The 22,003-nt window shown below is 45.0% G+C and overlaps 1 protein-coding gene across 2 annotated transcripts in view; it reads right to left on the bottom strand.

The window, feature by feature from the left end:
• The window catches only part of LOC105700565 (semaphorin-2A), a 280,045-nt gene that overhangs the window by 191,811 nt on the left and 66,231 nt on the right, over positions 1-22,003 (bottom strand). The window contains exon 1 of one of the 2 annotated variants that reach the window (XM_012426520.1): positions 4,167-4,703. The exons of the other annotated variant lie outside the window; for it this stretch is intronic. Coding sequence (XP_012281943.1) covers positions 4,167-4,341 — 175 coding nt within the window. The 5' untranslated portion in view covers positions 4,342-4,703. Of the gene's footprint in view, positions 1-4,166; positions 4,704-22,003 lie in introns of those variants that run through there. 2 annotated transcript variants of the gene reach the window in all.

The raw sequence follows: 22,003 nt of genomic DNA, 5'->3' as shown, positions 1-22,003 counted from the left end.
GGGCCTTTAATCCCCGTAGGAACGCGGTCAGAGGAGAAAACGTTTTCGCATCCGCCGGGTATCACGGAGATTCGATTCCGGGACCGGGACGAGAGACCTTCCTTCCCTAATCTCGTGAGCGCGAAGAGATACCCTTGGAGGCTGAGACTCTTTCCCTCCCTTTCCGCCGCTCTTCCGGATGGAACGCCACGAGAGTTCCGCATCTTGAGAGATACCCCTGGAAGACCCACCAGGTGGATTCCAACTTCCTGACAAACTCGGGGAATGCTACACAATTCTCTGGATCCCGGTTTTCCGAAATGACGGGGCACGGGTGGAGGTCGGAGAATTTTTTAGCGACGAGGGAATCGGGAGACTGGCGGAACGATACGCACCCCTCCCGCAATTGTCACGGCACTTTTTCATTACGCCTCAAATTATAACACAATTTATGTGGTTTTCAAACGTCGTTAGTTTTCTTAAGCCATTTGCAAGAAATTATACCTGTGAAACGAACTTACGTGTACTGGCTTTTATTTACGATATTCTTTTTCTTTTATACCGACGGACTTCATTTGCGGGATTTTCATTCGCGTAAAACAAATCCACGTGGTACAGACTACTCCGTGCAAAGTGAGCAAATCAATCGACCAAATTCGTTTGCTCCAATCGTACTTAATAAATTTCTTTCTTGCTTGACGACTCACGAGAAGATCGCGCAATTTAAGAGACACTTGGATGACGGATCGAAACTCTACGGGGATTTTTTTTTAAGAGTTCTTAAAAATTAGAGCAAAGGACGATTACATTGGAACCTATGAGGAGATGGACGTCGCGTTTAGGTATCCGAGTTTTCCTTTTTGGAACGTCACTCGTCGGTTATCGATTATCACCTCGTGATGTATGACTCAGTTCAAGTTCCACGTATCGTATGTACTCCTAGCCATCGAATGACCGATAAAGGCGGCGTAAGCCAACAATGAATGCCGAAACTTTATCGATCCGTCAGCTGATATCGGTTTCTGGTAAAAACTGAGAAGAATAAGGTAAAACGAAAACATGGAGGAGGAGAAAGCAGAAGCATCCATCCGCCGTCGCGAAGCAATGAATTTCCCAGCGTGCGATTTAACGAGAGCACCGTCGCGGGGGCGAAATGGGAAATCCTCGAAAAGGGACGGAAATGGAAAAGGGAATTCGATAAAAAGGAACGCCGAAGATCGGGGGGAGAAAGTAAATTTCCAGGAGAAACGACCTTTTCGAGCTTCTCCCATTCTCTGTTTCCATTCTACGGGGCTCTCGGATTTCCCTTAGAATTCTCTCCATTTCCCCTAAAGCAACCGGCATTCAGGAGTACGCTTTACGCCGATTACAAGGTTCCGATCGATCGGCCTTACAAAGACGAAAAATTGCCTCGGTAACGATTATTAAATATGACTCGCAAAAAGTCTCGTCACACAATTCTTCACCCCAAAAGTCCCCTTAACCTTTGCAATTTAAGACTAACTACAACCTAACATCGATCGGCGAAAGTTGAAAAATTTGCCCAAGCCTTCAGTTAAGTCTAAACAATTTTATCGTACAATCCTGAATTTAGTAGAAAACTGAAAAACGTGTTAAATTAATGCGTGAATTTAAAATTGCAGAGTATACCGTGAACGCAGTTAAGAACTGCAAAATGCGGGGCAATTTTCAAAGAGTAAACATTGTTAGATGCAAAACTTGACGAAGCAAATTCTTCTCGTTTAAAATAAATACGTATTAATTGTACTGTTAATAAGATCTATAAACCATTGACATGTACTTCATATACCGAGGCGCAAATATTATTTTTCTCATTTTTAAATCCTAAAGTTGGAGTAAAACTCGCAAGGAATAGACGAATGACCGTTTCATCGCCGCGATCGATCCGTATCGATGGCGTTTTTGGTGGGCCGCATTTGCAATTTTAAATAGACAATCGACTCTGGCATCGATCGTGTCATCAATATATCCGAACCGAAGTCGAGTCTAAGCCGAGAAACGTCTCTTCTCGTCGATTTACGAGACATCCAGAGCCTATAAGACCGCGGACAGTTGCCTGTCTCGAGTCTAACCAAATCCATTCAGGATCCTGCTCAGACTCCGGAGACGTTTACAAGTGCACCTACTAGCAATTCCTCTTGCAATTTCGACCCCACGGTGGATTCCGTAATTGTCATCGAGGCTTAATTTCCCCCCTTCCGCCCTTTAATGATTTCCTCCATAAGACACGGTACCAATTAATAATAGAAATGAGTAAATGAATAAAATCGTAATTTCGACTCCCCGTTGGATTCCGTAATTATCAGCGTCGCTTAATTGTACCTCTTCCTCCTATTCACGATTTTTCTCAGAAGACACGGTACCAATCAATAATAGAAATAAGTAAATTAATAAAATCGTAATTTCGACTCCACGTTGGGTTCCGTAATTGCCATCGTGCCTTAATTTTAGCCTTTCCTTCTTTTCCCGATTTTCTTCATAAAACACGGTACCGATTAATGAATAGAAATAAGTAAATGAATAAAATCGTAACATCGACTCCACGTTGGGTTAGGTAATTATCATCGTTGCTTAATTGTATCCCTTCCTCCTGTTCATGATTTTCTCCATAAGAGTCGGTACCAATCAATGATAGAAATAAGTAAATGAATAAACGCGTAGTTAGAATTCGCCACCACGTGTCAAGGGCCATTGGACTTTATTGGAACAATGAGAAGCCCCTTTCTCGTGGTATCGGACGATAATGCACCGTGTAGTCGTTTCTACTGATGAATTAAAGATTACGAAACTGGGCTAATCAGGCTAATGTACGGCACCGACGGAATTTTCGTAACCCACGTAAAAGCGTAAGGGAGACGTAACACGTAATGCCATCACGTTAGAGGGTCTGCCGCAGAACAGTACGTGCCTTTGTTTATGGAGGAATAATAATGCTTAGGGGGAAAGCTCGCTGGTCCAGGAATGCGAGGAAAAACTGCCGTTTTGGTATGTATTAGAAGAAGACCCGTGTTTATCTTCGGGGTCTCTTGAACGGGGAATTGGACGTAAAAGGAATATAAACAAAACGGTGGGCGAAAGTTACTGCTTCTACCCGGAATAACGAGCTTTCCGATATCGTTACATATCAAAGTCGCGAAATAATTACGAAATTATAAAACTCATATAAAAGTACATGATCTCAAAAGCATATGATTACTGGAAATATTCCAGCTTTTTAGCCACGTACAAAATTGTACTCTGAAATCGGTGACATTTTTTTTTCTCAGCACCCTTCAACGCATTACTACAACGTATTCTGCGTATGAATTGGCTATCATGATGCATTGAAATAATATATCGCAATCGATTTCACGAAATAAATCGAGAGGTATCTAAGAAGCGTTTTCCTATTGATACGTAATGCAAAGATCGGATTGAAATTAGAATTTGTATCGCGAGGATTTAAATCGTCCCGATCAGGTTCAATCCCAAGTACGAATACAAAAGTACAGGAATTCAAACACGTATTGCAAACTTCATAAGAAATCCACTGAAATTCTTGTACAACGCTCAAAAGTTTGCACATAGCCAACTTCTCAGCAGCACTTCCCAGCCCGTTACACTTCTGCATTCCGCGCACGCACTTATTATTTCAACGCATCAGAAATTCGAAATTACGATTTCACAAAATAAAGGAGAAAATAATTAACCCTTTGACCCGGAGCCATTTCGACATATGGGCGAAATTTGTTTGGCCGTGCAGGCAATATTAGACCAAACGTCGGGCGCCTTTAGGCACTCTTAGTAGCCAAAGGGTTAAAAAGCACCTCTCCATTGATACTTTGAGGGTAAATCGATTCGAAACATAAGTCTTAACACATTCGCGATCGGCAAATTTTTTTCCATTTCAAATACTGAGTACCGGCGAAAATAATGAAATTCTGAAACTGGTCGCCGCAAACTTGTATCGTGTATCGTTACGGACGTGATTCACGTCAGCGGTAATCAGGAATAGAATTTAAAATGACGTGAATTCACGTAAGCGGTTGCGAATGTGTTAAGCATGATTTAGAGACTCCTGACCAGCCCTAATTCCAGGTATGCCGGCCAGGTCGCACCAGGTGAGTAAAGTCGGGATCGCAGGACGAAATCTGGGAGCCAGAATAAAAAAGGGTCAGGACCCATACCTTTGTGATGCCTGAGGTGGGACCTTCCGCAGCAGGGTTGCTCGAAGTACGCGTGTCCAGGATGAGCACCAGCCGGCCTGTTCGCCAAGGTCAAGCCCAAAAGCTGGCCGAAAACAGCTGCCAGGACAGCTGTCCTGACCAGGACGGGCAGGACCTCCGCGAGTCTCCTCCCCATGTCGGCCGGTTCTTCCTGGGTCCGCTCCTAGACCTCTTCCTTCGGAGCACCGACACTGAACTGCTCCTCGACCGCTAGGCGATCATCGCCGAGACGCTCCTCTCGTCCTTTGCCCAGGACCCCTCGATCCTGGAGCGAGTTCGGGGTTCCTCGGGACCGTCAAGACCGGAAAACATCCACCGACGTTGCCGAGGACTCAGCAACGTGCGCGACACGTGGTGAACCCTCCTCTAAAGGTGTACTTTGGATACGAGGACCCTGGATCTCAGGATCTGAACATCCGCTCCACAAAAAGGAGGCTCTTCCGATGTTGAGGAATACTCTCGACTTTGAATTATTCTCGCCGAGGTAGATATAAGGGTTTCCAGGACGAGTAGGTACGGAATTTCGTCGGCTCCGGAGTAATCAGAAGCCCACAATTCTCAGGAACTTCCCGGCTTATACTTCTCCCAGTTGCACCTAATTCACCCTGATTAACTCCTCCAGCGATAAGTCGCGATTCCACGGCTTTGTCTCCTGCTCATCGAGGTATCCTTGGCGTATCGATGGCTTCTTTGCTCGATAAGGTTTGTAGCTGAACTCCAGGCGGAATCCCTGGAGGTCTCTTGTCTAGCAGTTGTCCTCTCCGGCGCGATTCTCCTCAGAGACGGGAATTAGCCTCTGATCTCGGCGACGTCGCGGGTCTTCGACGTCCTGGCCAGGAGCCCTTCGGACCTTCGGGGACAAAGGAATTCCTCCGCCGCTTCTCTGCTCTCCTCCTCGGCGATACTTCCCTCCCTCTCTCTCTCGTTCCTCCCCTCGGCCTGGACAGCTACCGACGACCCGGCTTCGACCCTTCCTTCCTCTTCCTCTCCTTCTGCTCCTCCCTGCTCCTCTTATTCTTCCCGGTAGGACCTCCGCTCTCCGTATACCTGCGCCAGGACTTTAGGGCCGCGTCCCTTTCGGAGCGGAGAGAAACGGGACCGGGGACGCCTGGACTCTCTATGGGACAAAGTATAGCGGGCGAGCTATCGAAGGCCTCTGCGTGTTTAACCTCTTCTTATCACCCGGTGGGATATCAGCGCGGCGTGTGTACCTTTGCGCCCCCTATCGGTAAGCGAGACCGATCGAGTCACCTAACCTCTTCGCCGAAGACCGACGCGAGGGTTCTCCCTTCTTTCGTTTCGAAATATTTCCTCGCTCTCGAGGTACTCCTCGGAATTATTGTCGCCTGGAGGTTATCTTATCTTTTTTGTTTTTTAATTTATACGGGTAGCGGTGGTCGTAAGGGTTGATTCGGAACCACTGGGAATGTCACGGAACGCGAGGTTAACGACTAACGTGGACGAGGAAACTCACACGCGGCGCGGCTCTCGTACGAGGAACGCCAAGAGAGACACGGTGGCGCGGGCCGACATACACCTTCCCTGCGAAAGGCCGCGGCACGACTGGCGAGACCGGACGCGGGTTGCCGCGTTCGGGACCCTCGGCCGCCCTCGGGTGTCTTCGGCGGCGCTCGGCTCGAGGCCGCCGCCGCGGCTGACGGAGCGCGCGGCGGGAGGCACCAGTGGTGGAGCGCCGACCAATCGCCGCCTGACTCGCGCACCGGCAGGATCGCCACCCTCGCCCTTCGGACAGGGGCGCCGATGTGCTAATACTTTCTGATACCTCGCCGAGGACTGATAGCCTTGTGGTTCTCTCCTCCTCCACGAGAGGTAAGGGAAAACCACTCCTTAGACCCGGAAAATATATTCACGGAGAGAACAAGAAATGATGCTTCCTTTGCAATGAACGTGAGCGCTTGAAAATGCGCCAGCAACGTTTTTCGATACTTTACGTTATATCGACATGAGAAAAACGATTACTTCCCTGGGGCAACACAAATTACGCTTTTCAAGCAACAACAAATTGTATATCGCTCATTGGTTTGCTTATTTAGCAAGCATTTCTGTTTTTTTTTTTTTTTTTTAAGAGATTCAATATAATTGCAAAAATGTTTGTTGATGGTGCGATTGCTCCTGCAGTATGACAAAAAATTTAGCAACCATACTGTCCTTTGCTTAAAGTTTAAAATTAGTTCTAAAATTAAAAACACGATTCAACTGAACACTAGTAGATTATATCAAACAATTTTGGTCGAATGAACTAAAACTCAGCTGTCTCAATACAAACGTTTTCTGAAACGAATAAAATGCTACCCTGCGAACTATTTTGTTAAACAAATCGAAATTTTCTTTTGCGTGTATTAATAACGTACTGTATATGATGAATGAAAGATTCACGTGCAGCGAATTAATTTCATGTAGTGGGATATATATTATAATAGGTAATTAGGTAAACGGGAAAGGGGTGAGAAGGTTGATAGGTGGTGTCGGATCCACGTGCCGTTCAATTGGTGCCGTAAGGAATGCCACCCTCGCCATCTTAAAATACCTTTGTGCAGGGGTGCTTCTGGGACCTTCTACTTTGGTTGCACGTCTGGCAAGCACCCCTAATACCTTGCGATTGACGCCGACGAAATTCCCTTTGTCGGAATCTCAGAATTTAATACCATCAGTATGGCATGTTTAATTAGTTTCGCGTGGTTGATACATATTAAAATGTATCGAAATATTATTCAAGATATTATTGAAGGCATCGTTAAACTGTACACCTTGCCGAGTCCTTCCTACACGCAGAAAAATATTTGACTGAAGAAATTATATTTTTTGTTGATTTAACTAACAAAACCGGAACATGATTATTATATGAACAATCAAATATTCGGTTGCCCGGGACTAAATTCTTTGATTAATAATTTTTTGTCGATCACATAAAATATTATGGTCGATCACCCCAAATATTAAAGTAATTTGGGACATTTAATCAAAGTATTCGGTTTATTGTCTAAAAATCTTATCTAAAATAATCAAAACTATTTAATCGAAACTTCTTGATTGAAGCAAACGAGTTTGGTCGAATGAACTAAAGTTCAGTCCACTCAGCCAGAACGTTTTCTGAAATTAACCAAATATAGTCAATCAATCGATTTTGTTAAATGAACCAAATCTTTTTTCTGCGGATAGATGAGATTAAAAAAATCCTTATGATGCATTAAAACCAAGGGACGTGGTTTTTCCTTGATTTGGGCGATATTCAATTCGTTTTTGATGAATTTTTCTGAACGTTTTATGGTAAAGGTACTTATTTTAAAGGAAATGGGGTTTAAGGGGACACAGGGGTGGCGGGCGCCCAATGAGGTGCCACCTTCTGCATCTGCGAGCAGAGCCACCCTCGCCCTCTTAAAATACCTTGCCGAAGGGGTGACTTGGACCCCTCTTAGGGATCTTACCAATGTGCTAATACCCCGGTTACGTGTTTCGGGAACACCCCTCTAATACCTTCCGAGGGTTCGGCCCTGCAAGATCTTCCCTTTGTTGCGCCCTTGGAATGTGGTTTAGGTATTTTCGGTGTCCCGGAGCAAGAATCTCATTTGCCGGTCTTGTCAAAATACAAATCATGCGTTGAAATCTCATTGATGCATCCCATACCAAGAATAACCTGGGACATGTATTCCGCAATGGATGTTCTTCAGATTTTTGCTGAAAACATCGCTCGACGTTGGAAAAGAACCCCCTATAGAAAATTAGCCGTCAATTTTAATACCCTGAATATTTATTAATTGGTAATTGAATTACAAAATAAATTTTATTACCGGGGCCGACCGCCGAATGGAGGCAGACGAGGTGTGATCAAAGGACCCCCCGGGGTGTACAAGTGCAACCTTAGGAGACCCTGAAGAGGTGAAGTGCACTCCGTTCAAGAAGAGCCCGGTCCCCTAAGTCGAAGTCAAGCGAGTCGATATGATAATGTAAAGATCCTCGAGATTCAGAGTTGGCGAGATGGAGGGGAAATGGAGGAGGAAAGAAGAAAAAGCCGTGAAATATTAAAGGTGGTGCAAAGCCGTAACGCGAGGAGGACAATTTTGTGCGCCACCGTAGGCTCTTCCTTTGTTGCCTCCCGGAAGAGGGAAGTCGTAAGAATTTGTAACGAAGGTTTCCGCAAGCCGAGGGAGTTTTCTTGAGCACCAAGTTTACGGCGCCCCTAGAAGGAGGGGAAATGAACGAGAGAAAAAGAATATGAAACATACCATGTGATACAAAACGGTAAATGCGAGGAGGAGAATTTTGTGCACCACCATGACGACACCATAGACTCCTCCATTGTTGTCTTCCGGAAGAGGGAAGTCGTAAAAGATTGTAACAAAGGTTTAAACCGAGGAGGTACCGACGCCCTGGGTCCTGGTGAACTTTCATGGTGGTCCAGATGATGACGGCGCACCTGACTTTTTACTCATTACAGGTGACAAGGACCTCTAACGAGTTCGCGTTACCTTTAATTCTTGCCTTTTTCCCCGAGGGGAAAATCATTACGCGGGCGTTTATTTCAAGGGAGATGCAAATGCAGTTGGGAGAAGCGATGAAGTTCAACTTCCTCGAGATCTCGAGGTCCTGCCGTTTCCAGGAGCCAACCGGGACAAGGTAGACCAGGAAATTGCAACCGGGGGTTAGAAGGGAGGAGTTGCGGTGGGAACGTCATTGATGCAGGAAACGGGAGGAATTTATTTTCCCTAATTTCAGCGAGGTTGTGCCCTTAACGAGGAAGTCATTGAAGAGCCGTTACCGCGGTGTCGTACCGGAGCCGCAGTTTGCAAAAGGATGAGGTACGAACTCCCGTAGATTACGAGGTCCTGTTGTTTCGCCGGAGTCAACCAGAGATACAGCGGGAAATTGCTACCGTGGCTGAAAGATGAGTCGGTTCCAACGGAGGTGTCGGTGATGACACTGCCGCCAGGAAACGAGAGCATCATCCCGGAATTAACGAATCCTCTCAACCAAGACCCAAATCACGCCCTGGTTTTCCCTCCGAAAATTTATACCATCGGGAATTTTACTCGCCAGGACTTTTAATGACAAACATTATTTATAACTTTAATTTCAATATGATATCCGACACGCTAGGGGGTCTATGAGTCGCGTTATCATTTCAAAGTAAAATATGTTTGACATTGATCCGTTTTAAATTTGTCTGTCAGATTTTATAAGCAGTTCCCTAGATATTTATTATACCTGTACGGCCATAGCGCAGTTGATAAAGTACCTTATCGAAAAGCGAATAATTTCACGAAATTCAGATTTCAACTGGCCTCCACGTTTTCCCTATGAAACAGCTCAAAACTTTAATAATAATTATTTAACTGAAATAGTCTCAAAGAAATTGTCATAATTCCGAAGAAACATTGCATCCAATTTATTCGAGTTCATTTGAGTTAAATAATTATTCCTTGAATTAAGGAAATATTTCTTTGGTTCAATGACATTTTTATCTCAGTGTAGGTCGTTTCGGATTTTTGGGGTCACTTTTAGTTGGGGTGCCCCGGATTATCAGCACCAGGGTCGCTAAAAGGGGTGTCGGTCGCGGCAGGGGTGCGATGACGCGACGCTCGGAAACGAGTGTATCATCCCGGAATAAACGGATCTCCTCTGGCGAGATGCGAGTCACATCCTGGATAATCGATGCCTAGGAAGTCGATAGCTCTTCGACAGTTTTCACCCGAGTCGAGCTCTCTCCCTTTGGCTCGCTGCACCCCACGGCGGGAAATAGAGAGCGAGAGAGAAGGAGAGGGTAAGAGAGTGCCGAGGTGCTCGCGCGAGAGATTTTCGTGTTACCGGGCACGGGGTAAGGCAGGGGATATAAAGTATTCAGCGACATCGAATCGAGTTTCCATTATCCCCTTATTCCGCAAAGGTATTTCCGGCGAGACGAGGGACGCGCGCGCAATTCCTTCCCCCAGGACGCGGGGGATCCTGCGGGACGGGGGACTCTTTTTCTCCCCCTCAGTTTTCCAGTTTGCAGATCGAAAATATTTGTCGTGTCGAGGATCCGCGGAATCGGAAGGGCACGGGTCCCGGAGGCTCCTGGACCACCCTCGGCAACCCCTTCGGAAACCCCTTCCGGCTTCCTTCCACTCCGAGAAGGACTCTCCGGGGCTTTCTTTGGAGAGGGACGCGGAAGTCGTTCCGCGGAAAATTCCCACCTCCGACTAGATCAATTTCCGCGATATTTCAGGAATCATTTATCGAGAATACACGTACAAGACTACTTTAATCAATTGATTATAGACTAATCATGGCTTGATGATGCAGGCTTCCTTTGGAAAGGGATCCTTAAAACGCGACACGGAAAACTTTTATTCCTATCCTCAAGAATACATCGACGGAAGAAAATCTGTGCAACTATAAGTACCGAACTGGGGAATCTTTTCATTTTAGTAGTGGGTCTGGGAAGCGGAACAAGGATCATCCCTCTTCCAATAATTAATATCACGATATAAATCTACATGATGCCAAGTGACTATCCCAGGACAGATATCCCTCGGCGAGATTGCCTGTAAATCCTTAACCGAAGTCCGAATTAATGAAAAATTAGAGGAAAATCCCTGAATCTTAAATTCGGAGATTAAATCCCTTCCCCAGGAATGAAGTATGACTATTAATGTAACGACAGGTGAGAACCGATCCCATCGGCCGAAGCAAAATCGTTCCGGCTTCCTTTCCGAGCCTAGTTACCTCTCACCTCCACCCATTTCCAGCGAAAAGGGGCGTTCAGAAAAAAGGATTCCCACTTTCGCCCGCAAAAGGAGAGAAAAAGCCAACCCTAGCGTGAACCAACACCACGTCCTGCTCTTATTTCCGCCATTATGGAGCCCGTCGACGAGCCGATTACCGTCGACGCGCACGTTCTCGTCATTTTAGGCCCCGAATTATAAGTGGTCCAATTATAGGCCCTGATGCCGATACGAGATCTCATCTTCACGAGAGGGGGCAGTTTCGAAGTAGCCGAGAACCCTTGCCGACGCATGGGGGATTCTGACCCCAGCTAATGCGAAATCACTAGATCTTCCTCGGAACTCCTCCTTTTCAGCTGGGATGGGAACCGGGGTGGGGGAGGGGGTGTACTAAATTATAGTTAATATCTACCCATACCCCTCGGTTATCTTCGCCGCAGCCGCACACTGTAACACATGTTACGCGCAGCATCCGATGGCCCTCGTCTCACTTCATCTTTTCCCCGTCATCTCGCTTCCCTCTCTCTCTCTCTCTTTGGCTCCCCACTTGTGGGTACAGGCGTCTTGTATGTTCTCTCCTTCGCGGGGCATCTTTCCTCGCCAAGGCTAATGTCTCTTTTTGCCCGACACCCTCTCCCGAGGGATACCCCCTCGAAGGCACCTTAGTCTGCCTTTTGGAAAGGAACCGTGAGAAACGATTTTTTTTCTCTTTATTTCCGGCCAAGTATACGGGATTCGTATGTAAAAATGCAAACATTGCAACATGGTATGACGACTTAAATTTATGTACAGGAATATTTTGAAAGATACAGCGGAATTGAATGCACCAAAGAGTGCGTAGACGTTGGTGCAGCCAAATTATTTGAATATTTAGGAACACTTGCAGAGGTTATTAAATTTCGAGAAGATCTGTAGGTGTGAATTAAATTATTGTTGCAGTAGACGCGAAGGTTTCATGGATTAACTGAGGGATGAAGAATTATGGAAATGTGTTTTCTTCCCTTTATCTGTTCGACGGATACTCCCGAAATACATAGATATATAAGTTGTATGGATGTTTACTTGTATTATCACAAAGGATACGGTGGAGTGATAAGAAAATAGTCCTACTAGGCACTTTACGTATGTTTAACCCGAGAGACGAAGCTCGCGCCTGCAATTTTAGGTTGTCCAGCGTATAGAGCACGTAGAACGAAGAACCTGGGAAATTCCCAAGTTTCCCGGGTCGCGGGTTTTCAATTATTCCCCCTTTATCGCGTTTCATTTCCGGGTTGACACGCTCCTCGTGGGGTTGTTTTCAATTTTCAGCTGTTTATCCTTTATACACCGGGGTCTCTGTGACATCCGAGCCCCAAGTCCCGCCACGGCTGGGAAAACAAAATCGCGTTCGCCACGTAGAAGGAATTCGCGTCTCCCCTTGGAGCTTTCGCCCCCAAGAGGGAGGAAGGGGGTTGCACGCGGAGGTGAGTTCTAAGAGGGGGTCGGAGGCATCGATAACCACCGAGGCGAATCCCAGATCAAACGGAGCCCGCGTTATTAAAGATCCTTAAAGGATACCCGGCCCGATACAGACGACGAGGGAATCCAGGGGCGTCACGACCCCCCGCGGGGGGTGGTCACCCTTTTAGCGACCTCCTATCGAATTCCGCCCTAATCCATGGAATGCCTCGAAAATGGCTCCTCCTTGCCCCTCGCGCCGAGGTATAAACAATCCTCACCCATTACAACCCCATTCGCCCTAACCCCCTGAACCCCGCACTCACCTTAACTCCCCTGCCACCCCCAAGACCCTTCACCCTAAATCCCGCTCCTTTCTACCTTTACCAGTGCCATCCACCAGCCCGACGTTTTATCCTGACCTCACCCCAATCTCCGAAAAATCCCCCCGTTTCACTCTCCTCGCGACTTAAGGGAAGTTCAACGTTCGTTTTCGCCCTGCGATCTCTTCCTGGAACCATCCCTTATTGATCCTCCATCTTCGAGGTCGATACCTGGCGTCACGGGAGGACCTCGAGGTCGGGCATACTTAACAGGTGAGGAACATCAGGAGAAGAAGGTCCGACAAGAACCATCCCCCTCCCCTTATGCTAAGTTCAGTTCTCGTTTTCACCCTGTGACCTCTTCCTGGAGCCACCCTCCATTAGTCCTCCCACCTTCGAGGTCGATACCTGGGGGTCGTAGGGGGACTTCGAGGTCGCGCGATTTATCAGGCGAGGGGTGGCAGGGGGAGGAGGTCGTGCGCGTAATCGTCAAAGAGAGCCCGTTAAACGGCTTACGCCTTGATCGGGGCCCATCAGGCGGCGCGAAGTGATACCAAGCTCGGCCGAGGGTGTCACGGTGGATTTAATTAATGCAATTTAGCATCCATCCATCATCTCGCGCGTTTTTGCATTAACGAGAGAGGGCCGGGCGCTAACGCGGCCTCGTCGCCACTTTGACGGCGACCCGGGAGAGGTCTCTCGATTATATCGACACCTGGTTCGACCGGCGCTCTCTTTACGAGCGGCCGCGCGTTAAGCCTCCACCTGCTGGGCCTCGGCCACTCCGCACTTATGGTTTGTGCTTTGGGGGCTCGGACCTCCTTTGGCCTCCCCGTTCGCGTAAGAGAGGGCTTTCGGAAACCCCGGCGAGGAGGGAAAGTTTCGGGAAAATCGGATGGATCATCGCGATTACGCTTTGGAGGGCCCCGGCGCTCGGAATATGCGAAGGGATTTTCCAGCAAACTCGAAGTCGGGATATCAAATACTACTCTTCAAGTGGAAATTAAACAGAGGCCGATAAAACGTTGGGCAAAATTAGTAGAAAGTTGCGAAGAAAAAAAAGGTCGGTGCATGGCCGCCAAGTGCGCCGGAAGTGAAACTCTTAAGTTAAATGGAAGAACAAGGGAACGGGAACTCTTGGGTAATCGTGTTATCGAAATGAGATTTATTAACTAGAAAATATACTTTCATTAGGTGGTTTTCGGGTCTTCGGTAAATCTGAGAATTAAACACTCGGCACGTAAGATTGCAATGTCAATTCTTTTGTTTCAATCTTCTAATAAGTGTTCCACTTTTCGTTGCGTTCCTTGGAAGCTAAGGTACACTACTTGATATAAGAAGTTTCATTGAAAATTCAGATGTTTAGGGGGAAATATCAAGAAGAGGGGTAACCACGTGGAGTGGAGAAGGGTGAGGTTGAAGTTGAGGGGTCGATTAAGCACGTGCGGGAGGAACGACTTCTCTTTCATTGGTGGAGAGGCGATGGGTTGCGTAGGGTGACTATGGGAGGTGATGGGTGGAAATGGGTGGCAATGGGTGGCAACGGGTGGCAGTGGGTTGCAATGGGTTGCAATGGGTGGCAATGGGTGGCGTTCGGTGGCGGTGGGTGGCAATGGGTGGCGAATGAGGACCAAACAAGCAGCGTCTCGACGCCACTCGACGGCCCTCGATGTCGCAGAGTCCCCAGGAGACGAGAAGAAGAGTTTAGGAAAGGCGAAGATTGGCTCTGCGATTTCGTCTACCGAATCCGTTATAGTCACCTTGCCCCTCTGCGCTTCTCTTCCTCGAGGAGGAAGTAGAAAAATAAATACGAGGAACGAGGGAGAAGGGGAGAAGGGGAAAAGGTAATCGCAGCGACTGCACGAAATAGGGCAGCGATAGCATCGCCATGTTCCGGTATCGTTTCACCTGCAGGAGTGATAAGATCAGAGAAACTATATTTTTTATATTTCCTCCTCCTCTTAGTAGGCAACTTCAAAGACTCGTTATCGCGATATCTTCTCCAGGGGAAGAGAAACGTCGATTTATCTTTCCTCGTTATCATTCAAATCAATTTTATATCGCTCGTTATCAGACTTTAATTTCTAAACCCTCGTTATTTATACACGGTATCGTTTTTACTTCATTATAAATGTGTATTTCATTAACGAGAAGGAATATCACACCCAGGAAAATAAATTTAATATTATTTTATCCATTTCTATTTCCCGCAGTTTTCCATCGCTTCCTCTTTTTGATTAAATTCCAAGTTTAAGTGTAGAATTATTCCAGTGCAAAAGCCCGTTTTCCTACCATCATGCTCTAATAAAATGTGGATTATACCAGGCCCGAAATGAAAATCGCATTTTTAAATTTAATACAGAACTTTTTCCGGAGTCATTGCAAAAGCGAACGCGATTATATTCCTCTCAGGCAAGTGGGTCACGGGATGTAGAAACTTCGTATGAATAATACTGCAATTGAAAACGAATTTTTCCCGTACGTGCCCGCACAGTTCGAGCAGGAGTTTAACCGAAAATACGGGAGATCGTTTGTAGTTCAGCTGTTTTCAGCTTTATACGATGAAAAGGGGGACAATTTAATGACCGTACGTTTCGGTTGGAAAACAGGGTCAACCGCGGATTTTTTAAATCCTGCATTACCCTTCGACATTACACCGATTGTCCATCATTTCCCCGTATACCTTTTGTCGACTTTGAAATTTATTCCCTTCCGAATGTTCATACATTTTCATCTGGGAATATAATTCACATGCGAGTGTATCTGTCCTTTACATCATGAAAAAGCAGTGGAAGTCATTTCATATTAGGATAGCGGAAAATATAATGGTGCGATCGGTTTAAAGCATCAATAGAAATGACTTGGCAGTCATGTAACAATCCTGCCTGTAATACTGTTACGTATGTAATACATATACCGGAGCATTATTAGATTTTAGATCCCGTTTGCACATATTCGCAATGGTTGCCATAACTGTTTGGGTTATGACGCATAACGACGTCGACGTCGACGTCGTTGTGCGTCACTTTCGAGGTGTGAACAAGAGATAGTTTAAATCACGATGAGCGATCTAAGAATCAGTTTACAAACAATTTTTTATCTCCCTTAACACATTATTGACCATTTTATTGTCGAATGGAAGATACGAGATGCAAAATTTATTATCACTCGTCTGCATCACCTTCATCATTTCGCCACAATCTGTTAATATTCTTCAAAACTACCGCTCCTTTTCCTACCCACCGCTGTTTCAATGTACTCATATAAAAATTAAAAGAATAGTGGACAGGGATTAACCGAAAGATGACCGATAATCGCAGGCCATAATTCTTTCCCACCCTTAAACATAAATCAAGCGAGAGCAGGCGTACACGCTTCTTTTAATTAAAAGATGAATTGAAAGATCGAAAAGAATAAGGCGGAGCACTCTTCCTGAATGAATGCTTGTAATAAAAATTAATTTCCATGTAGACGAGCAGCGTATGGAATTAATAATGACGAAAGTCTATTATTGATATGCAAATCTCTATAAAATAATATACGTGAATCTTCATTTTTGATATCCCAAAAAAATTGCGTATTTTTGTCAACTATTTTCAGGAATTTTTAGAGAATCTTAAGACGATGATCTCAGCAAATGATTTTTCTGACGTTTGGCCAGATCGAAGGAGGTCAGTGGTTAATTCGCGATCAAGGCCTCTAATCGGTCACGGTCGATCGGAGAGGAGGATGTTCGTATAAAGCATAAGCTTTAGCGTAGTCATTATTTGCATTACGAGTGATTATATACGGTGACGCGCGTCCTGCTCGGCGTTTTCGCCGCTCAATCGCGCCCCGATTTGCGTGATTATACATTCCGTTTCGGTGGGGTCTCGCCACTGGATTCGGCCAGTAGGTGCATTTTTCACGAGCGGTTAACCGAAGTAATTAGCCGGTAACCGGCGAGCGACCGGAATAAACGATCCGCGAGAAAATTTCGACAGGAGGGAGTGGCGGCGCTCGATATTCCGCCATTATCGCCGCCTCTTGGCGAGAAATGGAACCACCGAGTCAAAAGTTGTTTCAGAAAGGTTGATGAAAAGGAAAAAGAGAAAGAAGGGGAAAAAAGTAGCGCACAGTTCCCTTATTAAATATGACAATACATACTGTACACTGGCGGACATGAATGCCTTCCCATGTTGCACCGGCGGCACCGTACTCCCAAGGAAGGCATTCATGTCCACCACTGTACATGCCACTGAAAACAGATACGTGATAACTCATACATATCTAGTTTTTCCTGGATGCCTGGGATTAAACTTGAGCAAAGAGCATAATAAAGCAAATCTGCATTAGGCTTAATAAAAAAATATATACGCACAGGGATAACTTTATATGCACGTGCGTGCATATAAAGTCCATGATATAAAGAGCCCTTAAACGAGCGGCTGAAAAAAACAGCTGAGCACTGCTTTCTAGACGGCCAAGTTGGCTAGGGAGAATTACTAGATAGGGGAATTTTATTTCAAACCCTCCCCGGGAGGCGATATCGTCCGGAGATATACGCCGGATTAAAACTTCCAGTTAATGTCGGGCTAGAATATTAATAAGCGAGATTAAAATATACGATGTACTCCGGCTAGTAAAATCCCGATTTTTGGGTAAGCTGGGAATATTCTGGACCGAAACTTACAGTAACGTCCATTGATGCTACTCAAAATCTGCTCGTAAAATGTCCTCCAGGATTTATGAATAATTAATATTAATATTTTCATTGACGCTACTCAACGCAATTTATGTATAATTAATATTAATATTTTCGCTCGTGCAATTTGTCTCGCGATGCAATTTTTGTATCCCGCTTCAATGATATTCCGAGAAAAGACGATTAAACTCTTGACAATGTAACTCCTTCTCGGTCTGGATATCGAAAGGTATCGGGAGATATCGAACCGAGAGGCTGTCGGAAGGGGTAGATTCGATTCTTCGATAGTTGTAAGTCGTGCAAATCGAGTTGAGAACCGTTTCCAGGAGTCCGGCGGTCCTTACCGGGAGTAAAGTCGAGTGGCAAATCGATTCCAGAGATTGACTCCCAAAGAGAAACTGTAACTCGATCGGTCGTACCGATTTCTCGGATAAGGTCCAACGAGTTGCGACACCTTTCCGCAAAACGAGGAACTCCGGCCCGTTCGAAAAGATCGTTCCGGGTTTTCGGGTTCTGCGCAGGAAATCGTTCCCCCGATGCGAAATAAGTCAGACACTGTCGTCGCGATTAATTAATTACTCCAATTGCCGGGTTAATTGTTCGGATGACACGTCCAATTGGGAAGGTTGCCTTCGAGGAACCGCGAGAAGCTTGATGCTACATTCGCTGAAAGTGCAGCCGTTGGTCGTGCAATTTTTACGACATCAATTCTTCAACTTTCGCTATCAACTCTTAACAGACAATTGTTTTAAAAAAGCCGTTCCAGTTCAAAGGAATTTTTGTTCTTAGATTTCTAAAATAGTTAAACATAGAAATATATAGAAGCTTGATGCTACATTCGCTGAAAGTGCAGCCGTTGGTCGTGCAATTTTTACGACATCAATTCTTCAACTTTCGCTATCAACTTTTAACAGACAATTAGTTTAAAAGAGTCGTTCCAGTTCAAAGTAATTTTTGTTCCTAGATTTCTAAAATAGTTAAACATTAAAAATTGGGATTTTATTCATCCGCGTATGAAATTAAAATGTCATTTCGATGCGTCCGTCACTCGATGTCTCTGCTTAAGGATCGACGAATTGATTGGGCCTGAGAATTCACTCGCGGTATTTTAGAAATGCATTAATTAAATGTCTGCGAAGTCCCTCTTATGGTGACGGACGTAATGCACTCGCACGCAGGGCGAGATCGACAGGCCTGTCGATTGGTCGATTATCGATCGAACTATCCGACGCACTGGAGGTCTGGTATCCTCGGAGGCTAAGTACACTCGAGTAAATTGACATTACTGTCACGGATGACGGGCTGCTTGAATTTTTCAATTAGACGGCTGAACTTGTCAACGGTCCGCGAGCGAGTTATCAATAATTATTCAGAGCCCAAGGATCATCATTGCGACGGTTTATGATATTTAGAAAAAAAAAAGTCGTCCTTCAAACGTTACTATTAACAGCGAAACAATTGAAGTCTCTTTATTTTTATTGTTTGCGAACGAGTCACCGAGGAATCACCCATTGTGTCGGCTTCTTCAGGAGGACGAAGGTTAGTCAAAGGGTTAATACGATAAGGGGACACGTAATCATCATTCATGAAACGGTCAATGAATTCGAAACATGCAAAACGATTACGCGCTAGTCAAGAAATGTTCGGCATTTGTATTTCATTTTTCGTGACTGTTTTATTAAATACTCATGCAAGACGATTACACGATAGGCATGCCATTTTCAGCGTTCATAATTTATTTCCTTCGTACTAGTTTTCTCTCGTTAATTTCTATTAACACATTTTAGTGAGGAAAATTTTCAAGGATTCCGCTAACAGGCCGCCGAAAGGACTTTAACGTCAGGAGGATCATCAGGCGACGGATCATGAACCGCAAGGTTGATAAGATCCGCGAAATTGAATGACAAGGATTCGTCATCGATGTCAATAGCCGATGCATCGGAGATCCAGGAGAGAGAATCGGAGGGCATTTCTGGTAGGGCTGGGCCGTGGAAAAGGGAATACCTTTCAGTTTTGTGCGGCTATGGGAAATTGAAACAGCTAACTGCGTTGGGGTTGACGAGGGTGGAGGATTGTGCAACGAGAGACGAGCGGAGAAATGCGGAGAAGGGAAAAGGGAGAGAGAGGGTCCATGGGGGGTCCAGGGAGAGGAGGAAGGAGAGAGAGAGAAAGAGTCGGACTCTGCGAGGGTGGAATCGAGCAAACGAGAGGGGAAGAACTGGGGAGCAAGAGACATACAGATAGAGAGAGAGAGAGGGAGAGAGAACGAGAGAGAGAGACGTACGGCAGAGATTCAATCAAACGAACGCATATAAATGAGTCGTTTCAGGGTGAAACTGAATTATACGCTGCGTCTATATTATGGGAGGGTGTACGCATGTATCCGTGGATGATAACGGGCATGTACAGAGACAACGACTACGCGGAGGGAATCAGAAAAAATAGTTACGGATTCTGGCCGCGATATGTGGCCAAAATTGTAAAAACCTCGCTATGGTAGGAACCTTTACAATGTTTTTTCTTTTTTTTCTTAATTCCTCGGCATATACAATTCTTCTTTATCTCTAAATAAAGTGGTGAATTTAATTTAATATTTGAGAATTTTCATGGGAATTATTGTATTTCATTTTATTTCATTACGTAGGAATGAATCGGTGAGTCGCGCCTCGTATAAAGGTATAGAAGAACAGTACCTGTTCTAACGCACTTGTTAATTTTACAGGATTTATGGAATATCTTTAATTGCAACTGACTTCATACCAATACATCGTATGGAAATGTAAGAGGATAATTACGCATGAGTCGATTTAAACCTGCCCTTTAAGCCCACGTATTTGATATTAAATCTGAGAGTATGTAGTTTCACGTGAACTATTAAAAATTCGCTTTTGTTTTATTTCCCATCGCGGAAACATGTCGGTACATCGCGCATATGTAAATAGAACACGGCATTAATGACATTATACTTGCAGCTGCACGGCTAGAAACGAGAGCCGCCAAACGGGAGACATAAAAGCTAAGTGCCGACGACAGTTTCGCTTTTGCAAAAACGCCCGACTTTGTAAAGGGAAATTTAATTCCAAAGCTCTGCCATTTCCGCGCGATTCCGACAACTCGGGTGTATATCACAACACCGCCGGCATTGTTAGCCAGTCGCACGCTTCAAGTTCGCTTCGAGTTTGCGACCGGCAATGGAGAATAGCCAAAGTTTTCGGCTTGTAATTCGCGCCTCGGTCTTTATTGTGGACGACGACGGATCGAGTTTGGCAATAATTTTCGCATTTTGTTGCCCCGCCGTCTTTGGACTACGCCATATTGCCGGCACTCGACGACGGGATAGTTGCACCGAGTTGCGCAATAAAGCGCAGGTCCTTATTAAGCTCGAAACTGTACGGACCATGGAACTGTGGTAGACACGTAATAGTCATTACTACATCTAATGGATGTTTGCGTTCACCGAAGGAAAGAAATAAAGTTTGTCCAAATTTTATTGACTCCGCTTCATGAGTGCTTACTTATGTATTTATCGACTTTGTGCGAATTCACGTAATTCCTGCTCAGGATGAATCGTAATCCCACGAGTCATTATTACATCTAATGGATGTTTGCGTTCACCGAAGGAAAGAAATAAAGTTTGTCCAAATTTTATTGACACCGCTTCATGAATGCTTACTTATGCATTTATCGACTTTGTGCGAATTCACGTCATTCCTGCTCAGGATGAATCGTAATCCCACGAGACGGAGAATATTTAATAAATAAATGACCTGTTAACAAAAGATCACCGATTTCTGCCTCGCGGATACCGCGAATGGACATATGTACATTAAAAATAAATAAACGGAAGAAATTTGAGTATTTCATTTTTTTTTGTCAAGAACATGAACGAAATAAAATGAATATACATCGAAAATAAATAGACGTAAATTTAGTTTTGTTCATTTTCTTTTTTTTCTTTCAGCAGGAAGCAGATGGCATGAATATTCACAAAGAATAAATAAATATACGCAATTCCAAACTTTCCATTTCTTGTCATGTTCGGCACGTGGAGGATAAAATGAACGCAGATTTCCAAGGTGGTGGAGTGACGGCAGGAATTTACTTTTGTTTAAATTCAAAATACAAATTACCTCACGTTGCTCATTACTAAACAGTCCCGGAGTGGCTCGCGAGTTTTTGATTGTTCCCCCATTCTTGGTAAGCGCTGTACTTGGGTCTTAAGCTCGTATTGTCGGAGCGGTCCCTAGGGACTCCTGTCGCCTTAATAATCTTAATGGTTTTTCAAATATAATCCCCTCTTATTACGAAGCTTTGCGAGTCTCGAGTATTTCTCCTTCTCCTTATTTCGCTCGTGTTTGAAAAGAAAAAGCGAAACGATTCGAGGAAGCTCTCGCTCTGAAATGGCGAAAGTGGCAAGAAAGACCGTGGGTGGCAAATTGAAAACAAATGTCTGATTATTAAGTTATCCTACTTTTCGGTGTAATTCGAAGGGTGATATTAATTGTACGTCAATTGACGGGAATGGTATCAACGTTATCGTGCTATTAGGGGTACACGCTATCAGCGATTACGCGTTTAATGGCCAATGATTTAACGGGTTTCATTGAACTATGCAACCATGACTGGAATGCG

This window comes from Orussus abietinus, unplaced genomic scaffold (genome assembly GCF_000612105.2).
Source record: "Orussus abietinus isolate OABI.00-Male unplaced genomic scaffold, Oabi_2.0 scaffold2, whole genome shotgun sequence".
In the NCBI taxonomy this organism is placed as follows: Eukaryota; Metazoa; Arthropoda; class Insecta; order Hymenoptera; family Orussidae; genus Orussus; species Orussus abietinus.
The sequence above is the reverse complement of the archived record's forward strand: the minus strand, read 5'-3'. Positions and strand labels throughout refer to the sequence as shown.